Genomic DNA, 13,066 nt, shown 5'->3' with positions numbered 1-13,066 from the left:
TTCCATCAAATGTCTCTACAGTCCAGGCTGACTGCAAGGACAGTCCTTCAAGCCTTAGGGTTCATGGCATCTTGTATTCTGGTGCTTCCCAATGCCAAATTGCATATGAGGAAGCTTCAATGGTATCTCAAAAATGTATGGACACAACACTGCCAGGATCTAGACACTGTCATTCAGATAATACCTTGCATTCAGAAGGAATTTTTGTGGTGGGCTCAGGAATGTCACCTAAACAAGGGACTCTCTGTGACCCGACCAGAGGCGAGTCAGATTCTAACGACGGATGCCTCGGACAAGGCTTGGGGAGCACACCTCAATGGAAAATGGGTGCAAGACACGTGGCCTGCCAGACTTCAACATTTGCATATCAACTTGAAGGAGATGTTAGCAGTACAATTTGCATTGATGGCTTTCAAGGATTTCCTTCACCCAGGGCAGGTGTTGATTCTAACAGACAACACAACTGTCATGTGGTACATCAACAAGCAAGGGGAACTCATTCTTATCCTCTTTGCAGACAAGCGATGATTTTGTGGGAGACAGCTCTCAGTTACAACCTCAATCTTCAGGCAAGATTTCTACCAGGAGCACAGAACTCCTTAGCAGATGTATTGAGCAGACAAATAGTGGATCCTCACGAGTGGAAATTGGATCCTCAGGTATTTCAAAAGTTGACAGTGTCATGGGGAACTCCAGACATAGATCTGTTCGCTTCTCCACTAAATTACCAGTTGCCAAAGTTTTGCACAAAAAGGTTTCATCCCACAGCTTGGAAGGTGGACGCTCTGTCATTCAGTTGGAACAATCTTCATGTATATGCCTTTCCACCTCTACCTCTTCTGCCCAAGGTTCTCTTGAAGGCCAGACAAGACAAGCCATCCATGATCCTGATAGCACCGGATTGGCCTCTACAACACTGGTACCCACTACTGAGGAGTTTGGTCCGGGAGCCTCCATGGCCTCTGCCTTTGATTCCACACCTTTTGTCTCAGGAGGGCAATCACTTTCTCAATGTCAGAATTCAGTCTCTGCATCTAACAGCCTGGCATATTCTGTTTTAGATTCTGGAGGTTCTCAGCTTCCACAACAAGTTTTGAATGTTATTTTGGAGGCCAGGAGGCCTAGCACAAGGAAAGTTTATGCGGATAAATGGAGGAGATGTTTTATTTGGAGCAAAGGGAAGGACTTTGATGTTTCCAAGCCTAATTTGAGTGCTTCCTTACAATATCTTACTGAGTTATTAGACAAAGGTTTGTCCTTCTCCTCCATAAAGGTTCATGCTGCAGCCATTTCAGCTAATTATGACTGTGACCCTCCTTTATTCTCTCATCCTTTGTTTAAGCAGTTTCTCAGAGGGGCAAAGAACATAAGACCCCCACGTAGAGCTCCTACTCCTGCTTGGGATCTCAATTTTGTGTTGGAAAAGCTTACTCTGCAGCCTTTTGAGCCTGCAGCTACTGCTGAGTTAAAGTATTTGTCATGGAAAACTGCTTTTTTGTTGGCCATTACTTCTGCAAGAAGGGTTTCTGAATTACAGGCCCTTATGGCAGTGGAGCCTTTCTTGATTTTTCATAAGGATAGGGTATCTTTACGTACTAATCCTTCCTTTATGCCTAAAGTGGTTTCTAGGGAGTCTTTAAACCAAACTATTCATTTGCCTACTTTTTATGCAAATCCTCAAAATAAAGGGGAGAAGATTTTGCATACTTTGGATATTCACAGGCAGTTGCATTATTATTTGAGCAGAACCAAGGAGTTCAGACAGTCTCAGCAGTTGTTTGTTTCTTTTGCTTTGGGTTCACAGGGTAGACCTGTTTCAAAACAAACTATTTCTAAATGGATTGGGTTTTGTATTTCTTTTGTTATTCCCATCATGGTAAAGAGATTCCAGCTGGAATCAGACCTCATTCCACTAGAGCTACTGCAACTTCTACTGCCTTTCTAAGGGGGGTAGCTACAAAGGATATTTTGGAAGCAGTCACTTGGAGTTCAGTACATACTTTCTCTAAACATTACCACCTTCCTCTTTATTCTAAGTCTAGGGCTGGATTTGCCACTGCAATATTACAGGGCATTTTAGCAGCCCCTAATGCTTTATGATTTTTCCAACCTCCCTTTCCTCTGCTTTGGGATTCTACCCATAAGTAAGGACTGCAGCAATGTGAGATGAAGAACATAGTACAGTTTTGTACCTACCATAAATGTAGATGTTCGAAGATCCACATTGCTGCAGTCCAATTTTCCCTCCCTCCTTCCCCTCTGTAGCTTAGCATGGTTATATGGTTGAGGTGATGGCTGTAGTTGGGCATATCTTTTGGGAAGGTACTCTGTTTTTTGGCTGGGGCCTTTCTTTTAGGGCCTTCTGACATCTGGGGCAAGAAAAGACTGAGGATATGACGTCGGTCATGCGCTTTTATACCTTGACGCTCTGATGTCAGGTCTGTGCGCCCATGACCGACGTCAGCCTAATACTTTGGTATTCGGGCCGACCGAGGACAGCGGACTACCCATAAGTAAGGACTGCAGCAATGTGGATCTTCGAACATCTACATTTATGGTAGGTACAAAACTGTACTTTTTTCTTCTCAGATATCCTTTGCTTCCATAATAGCATCTTTTTTTTTTTTTTTCTGCACAACACTTATTTCCATCATTTTATGTCTCCATAGAGATACAGATTTTCATGAAACAATTTGTGTGGTCCCTTAATTCCACACTGCAACCTTTGTTTTATCTTCATTTATTTTTCCTCCTAAAAAACTTGGACTATTTCAAAATGTTCCATAAACACTGATGCCTTTTGGATTTATTAAAAAATACAACAATGTCATATGAACAAAAGCTAACTTTTTGATTACCCATACAGTTATACCCATTTTTTTTTTATACCAGTTGTATCCTTAAATTTGTGCCTTATTTTCTTTGCAGTGGCTGTTAAGTGTAAATAAAATAGTAAAGGAGAAGGAAGACACCCTAGTCTTAAGAATAACCATTGCATCCTAACTCCTTCCCTCCAGTGCAGCTCTTGAGTGTGTACATTCAACTCCTAGTAGGTGTGGCTTGAGCCAGTTCAAACAAATATTCATATTTCTGGAACAGTAAGTGTTGGAAAACTGTAAATGGCAAACCGTTTGGGATACGGTGGTGGTGCTGCGGTAGCGTTGTCGCCTCACAATGAGACGTTGTCCTGCTCGATTCTCAGCTAAAGCGTCTTCTGTGTGGAGACATGCGTGAATGGGCGTACCTTCGTTGAAGGCTGTGCGTCAGGCCTGGCAAGCTGGTACGTAAAAATCTACTGCCAATCATTAGCGGACCGGAGTTCTGCTGTGGCGACCCCTAACCGGGAAAAAGCCGAAAGATACAAATTAGTAGCATGCATTTAGTTCAGTGTTTTAAACTGAATTTTATAAGCCAAAATAAAGGCAGTGAATGTTAATTTTGTAATGTGTTAACTGCTTATGATATCTCCGTAACAATTCAAGCAAGACGCATACTGCCAGAAGGATTTTTACAGCTGTGAGCTTTCATGTGAGGCTATGTAGTTCTGTCTGTGTTCCCTGAATGTCGAGATATTTAGAGAAATATGAAAATAATTACAAGTAAACAGTATACAAACGATATTCAACATCTCTTTAGCTGCATTAGCCAGAGGTCAAATATCAATACAGTTGTGTTTGTCATCATGTATACTTTTAAAAGTAAATCTTCTCATACCTAGTGTATAGCATAGTTTTGGAATTATTAATGCAGATATGAGCTAGTAATGTTTGATGCCTAAAGGCGTCAGTAGGAGGTAACTGGAGAAACACCTGGAAGCGTACTCTGCTCTACTGAGAAATCTTCCTGATTTACTCTATTCTGTCAGGGAACACAAATGTTACACTAGTCCTATTCTTAAAATTCCAGCTGACTCTGTCGCATGCCTTCTCTGCATTATAGCCCACCAACGGTAGTGGCATTTTCTTAACTCTTCTTTCTGGATCATCATTGTTTTTGTTAATCTTGGCAAATTTTTCCACAACCCTTCCACAAAACCATATCTTTCAATTTTTGCAACACATTTGCCATAGCATAGACACAAACACTGATGGGTCTTTACCCTCTTTGGGTAACATAGCTACCACAGCTTTCTTCCAAGATAAGCTGGTAACTGTCCCTTCTATTAAAATACTGTTAAATAAAACCTACCAGTTCATCACTTTCTTCCTTCCTAATTTCCACAGGGAATGCTGTCTGTTACTGGAGACTTTCTTATTACTTGATTATACATCAGCATTTTTATTTTATCCCTTCCTGTGTTATCTATTAAATCCTGAGCCTTATATTCCCCAAACAGTGGCATAGTTAACCATTTGTGCCTTTTCTTGATTTTTTTTTTCATTTTCCGTATACAAATTTGCAGAGAATTTCAGAAATATCTCCAATATCCAGATCTCTGATCTGATTAGTTTTCTTGTCACAGGCTCCCCTATTTTAAGAACCCTTTTCTGCTGTCTAAGTTGAGGTAGCAGTTTTTGTGCCCGTGGAGTTGTTACTAAAAAGTACTTGTTTAACAACAATTTTTCTAAGCTCTTGCATATTATCCAAATTTGTCCTTATTTTCCCTTTGGCACTCAGCAATTGCCCCTCCTCTTATTCTGTGAGATTTCCCTTCTACAATAATTTAAAGGGGCACTGGCTCATTTCTAAATTCAGCTTCTTGCTAGAGTGCTTTGTTTACATTTTAGTGCTGTGTAAGTCTCACACAGAGGCAGGATTTTCACAGCAGTGTGTTAGCATACAGTGGGTCAGATTACACAAACTTCAGTGGAGGATGGTCATTCTCTGTAATCTTGACAGTCCTTTTGTTTGTATCTTCCCCCACCCATAGGCTTTTACATTAGCTGATTGACTGGTTTAGCCTCAGCCAGAGATGCAGTCTAGTCACACTCAGATCTGCAGCCTATGTAGCAGTGAAATTATATCTCCTTTAGTATGTTTTTGTTTTTTGTGAAACTTAGTGGAATGATTATACCAGCCTAGGCAATTGTATTTGTTTCATGCTTGTTGCTACACGCCCTTTTCCCTTTGCTGGTAATTATTTTTCATGTGGTCAGCATTAGTGTTGCTTAATCATGCATGTACTCATGCAGACATACATTTATAAAGACAGTTTCCCTCATTTCGCACAACAGCACTGCTTTGGACAGTTGCAACCTGGAAACAAGCCCACTGAGTTGCAAATGTCTTAAGAGTGTAAAACCAGAAAATTTTAGACCGTTTAAATAAAAAAACATGTCAGACAACTTTGAAATGAAATCCTGTTACTGCACTAAAAGTATTTTCCCAGTAGATGAAGCCATTCAGCAATCTCACACTAACTGTATAGTACTGATTCAGTCCAACCGAACTTTTCGTCGTCTTCACTCCAGTGTGGTAAAATGTTTAGATCTTTCACTCCTTTTCTGAGTATTTGACTGCAATAGAGTTACACTGGTCACCATTTGAAATTTCAGGTAAATGTCGTCTCTCTATTTCCATATATTTTCATATCTGTGTGCATAAGTCTGTATGTAATATGTAATCGAAGTTTTTATTCATGTAGTTGTAAAACCACATCCTTGTTATGTTTTACTGACTGGCTTCCAATTGAAGGCATTACTGAAGGTCTTTCAAATTTGTGACTCAGAAGGCTGTGTTGATGACACCATTTAACCCCTGTATATATGTATATCTCTCTCTCTCTCTCTATATATATATATATATATATATATATATATGTAATATACATGTGTGTGCATGTGTGTGGAGTTATACACACACACACCTGTCTCTGAATTTGTACATGTCTCTGTTTATGTATACAGACGTGCACATGCCTATCTGTGGCGTATGTTGGTGGATATATACACATATACTTACATAGTCATACACCGGCATACAGGAGGTAGTTTCACTAATGTGACAGTATAGCTGCTTCTAATAACATTTGTCACTGTCATTTTATTGCTAATTTTACAAATACAAATTTTTTCAATTTGTCAGATGACACTGGAAAAGAGTATTACAAGTGTGACTCGTACTACAGTAACTACACACCCATACATAACGAATGCTAGAGTCTATGCTCTGTGCCCCACAAACCAGTATATTGTGCACTAAGAAGGTTAACATAATCACTACACCTCAAACACCACCCACAACTGCGCTACACAGGCCCATATATCTTGATGTTCTCAACAAAAACAAACACAAACAAAGGGGACCTCAGAGGCAAAAACACCAGATATTGCACAGTTGTCTACACTTACTATGAATGTAGATGGTCGAGTGTATTCACTGTTGCAGTCATCACATTTGGGTTATCTGCTTGCAGTAGCCCTCAGTCGGCCTGATAAGCAAAATGTTGGGTCCTGCGTCCTTTGGTGTCTCTTCTTCTGTGACGCCAGGTCGTCAGGGGTATAAAACAGTTTACCTTTATAATGTCGATCCTGATATGGGTGACATGACTTGTGCGAATACCGAAATGCGAACGTCTCCAAAGTCGAATTCCAAAAATGAGAACGTCAAAACCTCACCCCTTTTTGACCCATGGTAGCGTGGGTGTGGAGGTGTTGCGCATCAGGTAATGTTGAATGTTTTTCAACATTTAAAATTTTTCGCGGTTTTGGTTTGCGCAAAATGCGTCGATAAAGTGGCAGTTCGACAAAGTGCAATCGACTATTTAAAGGTAAACCTATAAAACATGCAGCCAACGCCATTATCTTGCCCCAGATGACAGCCCCTGTAAATAATCCCTGGTACTTCTTGACCTCATCTCTTGTTCACCCTTATTTCTATCTTTAAACTCCATTTTCATTTTATCTGCCTTTCTAGCAAGTCCCTCTGAATAAATGTCTATTTTCCATAATAACGTTTTAATCATCTCCACTACCATTTCCTTAAATTCCTGTCTTTAACAAATCAGTAGGAAAGCCTTGCATGTTTAGCTTATTCTTCATTGATGTATGATCTGAGATGTATCTTAAGGTGTTCAGTTAAATTCTGTGCTCCTGTGAAATGTAATTTCTGTGTGGTCTAGTCCAATTTTGTACTTTGAAGAATGTCAATTTTCAGTGAGCTCCTACTAGTAAAGTCGCATCTTCCGTTTCAAATATTTCTTTTATTTCTTCAGAAACCTTCCTTTGTTTGTTAATTTCCCTTCTATGTCTCCCAGTACATCTTAGTACTACAAATCAAGTTCCATTCCCCACCAATAAATATTTCTTGTTGAAAGCTAATTTCTTCAAAAATTATTTTAAGCTCCGTAATAGTAGTTTTATGTGAAATGTAGATACATGCCAATGTTATTAGCCTTCCATTGCCTTATTACCACAAATGTTACCATTGTTGTATTTTTTTCCCTCTTCTGTCATTATTGGAGCCCCTCTCAGTCATTATTACCCTCCTTTTCATGTGCCCCTGCTACTTCAGAATGGAAAATAATCCAATATATAAGATCTTACTTATCCTATTATTATCCACTTCATCCGAAGATTACATCATAAAAAATCCATAACTATCATACTATTACCTCATCATTCTGGGTGACCCTTTATCCCATACTACTTACTTTAAATGCACTTATTAACAATCCCAATTAAACCTTCACGGCTTCACCCAAACCATTACCTAACTACCAACCATCAATAAAACAAACACAACAAAAAATTTTTTTAACTAAGGTTACCTCAACTACAGAAAACTAATTATAAGTAGGAACCTTGCCATGGCCTTATGGAGTGAGCACTCCTTAACTAAATCATAAAAGAAAAAAAAAACTGTGTAATCCCACCACACTGAAAATTAAAACCATCAAACATTTTAATCCTGACCTATTTCCAGCAAACTCATAACACCTGCAAAGAACCAAAATAAAAAAAAATTTCCTGAATTTCTTCAAGGTAGCACCACACAACATAACTAGAATTACTTATTCTTGACAACTTGCAGACAGCCCACTTGGCTAAATTTAAAAGCATAAATCACCCATTCTCACCCCCATCAAAAAAAAAATCTGAATAAAAGCTAGGAATAAAGTCTGGATCTCCAACTGAAATCACAAATCTCCTACTCTCCAAAAAAAAGCAGTCCTAACTGAAAATCTTACAGAAAAATAAAAGAACAAAACCAAAAAAACAATACAAAAGAATTCAAACTCATCTAATTAAAAAGCTGATAAAAGAAATTCAACATAAAAATAACTTCTCCCCATCCTTCCAACCCCACCTTTTTCTGGTCCTCAGACTGAAACCCCACAACAAGACTGCTTCCAAAACAACTCATTCTTAACAACAAACTTCCAAAGCACCTTAAACACTGCAATGCTAACAACTTCATAGCCTCTGGTAAACCAACCAACTCCTCTTTAACTTTTCCCCTACAGCCAACCCCACACCTCTGGGTAAACCACTTCTGTCCTCTTTAACTTTCACTACCCCTCAGACTACATCACCTCCCTTCCTTTTTCTTTCTGGCTGTAAAAACCTGTTTCATATCCCATATCTATTCTTATAAATGTTACAATTAGTGAAGGGAACATCAATAGGTGGAATATAAGGTATCTCATATCTCTTCTGATAAAGAAGGCAACATTATCCCCTCTTCCTCACCGCTGTCGCCTCCCTCCCTCCTTTTCGTAACATATGGAAAAAAATAATATCTCTCAAACTATACACAATCCTCTCACCTCTCAACAAATATTTTATGGAACTGCAAACCTTTTCTACCACTGCACACATACACCACTGCCCTACTTACAGCTACAGAGACTATAAACTTGCCAGAACCAAAAACCTAAACCACTGACCTACTTTCCTTTGTAGAGACTATAAGCCAGAACCGTAACAAACACTCCTCTTCTCTCCTACCTACGAGATCCATCTCACTTGATCCCCCCCTATTAAATGGTTTAAATCTTTCTTACTCTGAATCCATCTCAGCTTATCTCCAACAATCTGCATCTCATCTCTATGGCCTCTGACCATTTAGGGGTTCCTCTCTCTTCTAATCCTTCTTCATTTCTTTTTCCTCTTTCAATCCTCTCTCAAGGCTCTATCCTTCTTCAAGCAATTCTCATCATCTATGATGATCATTCACCTTCTGCCTCACCAGCTCCTTCTACCCTGAACACCCCTCTCTCACCCAAAAGTATTCCTTCTACCAGAACCATAATCGCCTCTCTTCTTCCTCTCCACTACCAAAAAAAAAAAAAACTCCTTCTCTTCTTTTCTCTCAACCTCAAAACCTCCCCCCTTTCTCTCTCTCTCTCTTCCAGCGCCACTGTTTATTTACCCGAATTACACTTCAAATTAAGCTCAGGCGTTACAATTGACAATACAACTCCTTCGACCTTATTATTAACAATAATCAAAAAGTTAGTTAACAGAAAGAGATAGGATCCTTATATCGAATCCCAGAACTTCTTACACCTATAGATCATCACCTCACTCTCATCTTATCAACTCTTCTATCTTATGCTACCTCATCTAACCAACCCAAAAAACCAGCCTTAGACAACCTGCTAACACCTGCCATACTGCTACTGCTATGCCTATAGAATGCCCTACTGAACAAACAACTAACTCAACAACCTGGGGCCTTGAGTCAACTATTTCAAATCAACTCATCTTTGCATTATACATAAAATAGAAACTATAAACCATACCTAACCAATACCCAATCCATCTCTCAATCCCAACCCCAAATAAAAAACTACTCTCCTCTCCGGCCATCCAGCAAACTTTCTGCAAGTTCAACAAAAGTCTAATATTAATGTGACTCTCTCTTTTATTGCTATTGGGGTTCAAAAACAAATTTGTTTATTAAGGCTAACAAAAAAGACAACTTCATGCCCTCTCTTCAAAAAACATTAAAAAAAAAAGGCAAAATCACTGGCTTTGCTCCTGTCATAAAAAACAAAACCTGTCTATCTCTACTACCCAACAAAACCCTTATTCCCATCTTCATTCTTTATTTACCCTTCCGGCCTTCCATATAAAATCCAATCAATCAATTTGTCTACTTGTGTTAATTTGTTAATTGAGAATTGAACTGCAGTCATAGTCATAGTAACTGTACCTAGTATTTTACACATAAGAATTTTTTTTTTATTTTTTATTTTATATGTTTTTTGCTAACTAACTAACTAACTCTTCTTAGATGTTCATTATTATATTATTAGTATACATTTTTTTATATAACAATGTGTGTGTGTTTTTTTTTTCTTCTTCTTATGTATCTCACTTCACTTTGCTTTTCTTCCTCCCCTCTACTGAAAAAAAAAATTCTTCCAGCTAGACTAGCCCGGTCAACAAATGTAAAATAAAAATAAAATAAAATATTCAGTAGAGTCCTTTCTCAAATCTGCATGCGCATTTCTATCCAAATGTCTCTTGTAACATTGTACGCTTAATTTGTTTTGGTACTTTCTGCTGTTCACTATACCTACATTGGTGTTGACATTCCATAATAAAATGTGTACGTCAGTTATTCTGATAAGAATGTATTACTTTCACCTATTCTGCATGACATTTTTCTGAATATGTTTCCAACTTGCATGCCCACATGCTTGGCAGGCTGATCGTGTATGCTTTTGCTGCTCCCCTTCTGTTTTAACTCATTACAGCTGGGTGATGCCTGTAGGTGCTTCTGCAGTTACATCCTGCTGATGCCTTTAGGCATCAACAATTGCATGTTCATATTTGCATTAATAATTCCAAAACCATGCCACAGAGTATTAAATATGTCATTCTAAAGCTTACATAGTGGCAGTCACAGCTGAATTGTTTAATCTCTGGCTAGTGCAGGTAAAGAAATATTAATTGTTCATATAATATATCCCTTTGATGCTTTGTAAGCTCTCTGCGAACCATTGCTTTTGCTGTAGCAGGCAACTGAGTAAATGTCAGGAAAATCCTGCTAGTAAAGCTGAACTTTATTTGGAGTTAGTCTCTAACTGATGTCAGGCGTGTACCTAAGAAGACTGAATGCTGTAATTAAATCAAAAGGTGCTTCAAAGTATTAGTTTAAGGGTGTGCACACTTATGCAACCAGCTTATTGTACTTTTTTATTTTTTTTATTCCCCAACAGATTTGTTTTTCAATTGAATTGTACAGGTTATAGGTCACATTAAAGGTGGGGAAAAATTTGCAATGATTTATTGTGGTCTCATTTTTTTATATCACAAAAACCTGGCATTTTAATGGGTGTATACACTTTATTTCTACTGTAGTTACATAACTGTAAACAGATATGCCAAGAGGCTGTGCAGAATCATGCACCTTTTGTGTTTAGTTGGCCTTTTTTGGAAACTTGGTTGTTCACATGTCATTTCCTGAATACCATTTTCATTCACTTACCTTGTAATTGATGTCCCTTGGATATCCAGTCATGTCACCCACTGACTTTGATTACTTTTCCTACTCCTATGTTTACATTATTTTTTTCTGAGCATCCCATTTTTGTACTCTTTCGTGTGTTTCCCTTTACTGTACTTTGCTTTCCTTCCTCCTCTGTTAGTTCTTGCTGTTCCCTGGTTTAACCATTTGTATCATTTTGAATAAGAAAGATAACCTCTGTCTCTCCTAGTCTTGCTCTCCTTCACTGTATTTTAGTCTTATGTTGTGATACATTTGTATTGAAAAGGTTGTTTCTCTTAAACTTGTATGTAGAATGAGCACTTGTTCTTTTTGTTTGCATCACATGCTTTTTCTAATAATTTAAACCATAAATGCATTGAGCTCAACTTTGTGTTAGCTTTCTATTTGGTTCTGTATATTATCATGTTGTAATCTGTTTTATCTTTTTTTATAGTTCCTAGAAGGTTGTTCACTGCTTGCAAGTGGCATTTCTGTGGTACCATATTTTAATGTATTTTAACCAGTTAATTTTCAGTCTTGTGTATATATTAGTTTCTGTTGAAGCTTTTCTCCCTGACCCTCCAATGAAGGTAGGCTGTCTACCTGCCCCTCCTAATTACCAGACATAATACTGCACTTTAGTAATAATAAAATAGGTAGACTGTGGTTGTAGGCATGCAGAATGTTTTGATGGTTTGTGTTACAAAACGGAGCTAGACAAAAATAAACCATCATATTTGTGTATATGATTATATGGTGCAAGCATGGTTGTCCTGGAAAGGCAAGCTTTGTGGATATGCATGACTTTTTTGTTTGCTTTTGAAAGACATTTATGAATGCAATTTGTTTTATTTTTCATGAAACTTAAGTTGTATCCTTCATAATACAACTCTAGTTGTGATGTATTGTTTTCCTTGAAACTTTTTTAAAGAGGTATAACTGTTACAAACATCATTGGAGTGACACCAGAAAGCCAGTAATATTGGAGGTGACCCCTGGAGGCATTGACCAGATAGATCCAACAACAAATCGAATTCTCTGCTCTTATGACTACAGAAATATTGAAGGATTTGTAGAAGTCTCCGATTACCAGGGAGGTTTCTGTATATTGCATGGAGGATTTAGTAGACTGGTAAGTAATTCAACAAGACTTGTATATTTTTCTTGTATGGTTGTATGTGAAGGTAAATCTTTCTATAGAATCTTGCTGCAACATAAAATGCGAAATGTCTGTGAAAATGTTATGGGTAATGTCTTTTTTCCCCTTATTATCATTAACTTCTAGAGATAGTGGAGTTTTGTTTCCCCAGTTGCTTTTTCTTCCCTCTGCTGACCATTGAGCCATCTTCATAAGAGTATGCTTATTCCCTAGGGATGCAAAAATCTGCCTTGGGCAGTACACTTAAGGTGAGAGCTGTCAGGAAAGAGGCAATCATCCAACAAATACTGGGGAGATTGGTGCTGTTGCCCACATCTGTGAGGTAAGAGAATTTTTTTTTTCTGTAGAAGGGCCTAAACCTCTCTGTGGTTGGTGACAAAGGCACCTAAATCACAATAGAGAGCACTTTTGCCTGTAGTACAGTCCATGCCATACTTGCAAATCTACAGCCATCAAGCACTACTTTTAATGGCTTTGCAGCCACACTGTCACCCCTGCGCCTGACATGCTTGTATGTCTCTTCCTCCA

At 38.3% G+C, this 13,066-nt stretch overlaps 1 protein-coding gene across 1 annotated transcript in view; it reads left to right on the top strand.

The window, feature by feature from the left end:
• The window catches only part of DNAJC13 (DnaJ heat shock protein family (Hsp40) member C13), a gene marked incomplete in the record, with an annotated part of 3,140,357 nt that overhangs the window by 458,477 nt on the left and 2,668,814 nt on the right, over window positions 1–13,066 (top strand). The window contains 1 exon segment of the mRNA XM_044066722.1: window positions 12,311–12,511. Coding sequence (XP_043922657.1) covers window positions 12,311–12,511 — 201 coding nt within the window.

Source organism: Protopterus annectens, chromosome 3.part1 (assembly GCF_019279795.1).
Source record: "Protopterus annectens isolate FY-2018-M chromosome 3.part1, PAN1.0, whole genome shotgun sequence".
Classification (NCBI taxonomy): domain Eukaryota; kingdom Metazoa; phylum Chordata; order Ceratodontiformes; family Protopteridae; genus Protopterus; species Protopterus annectens.
This window is presented reverse-complemented; position numbering and strand designations above follow the sequence as displayed.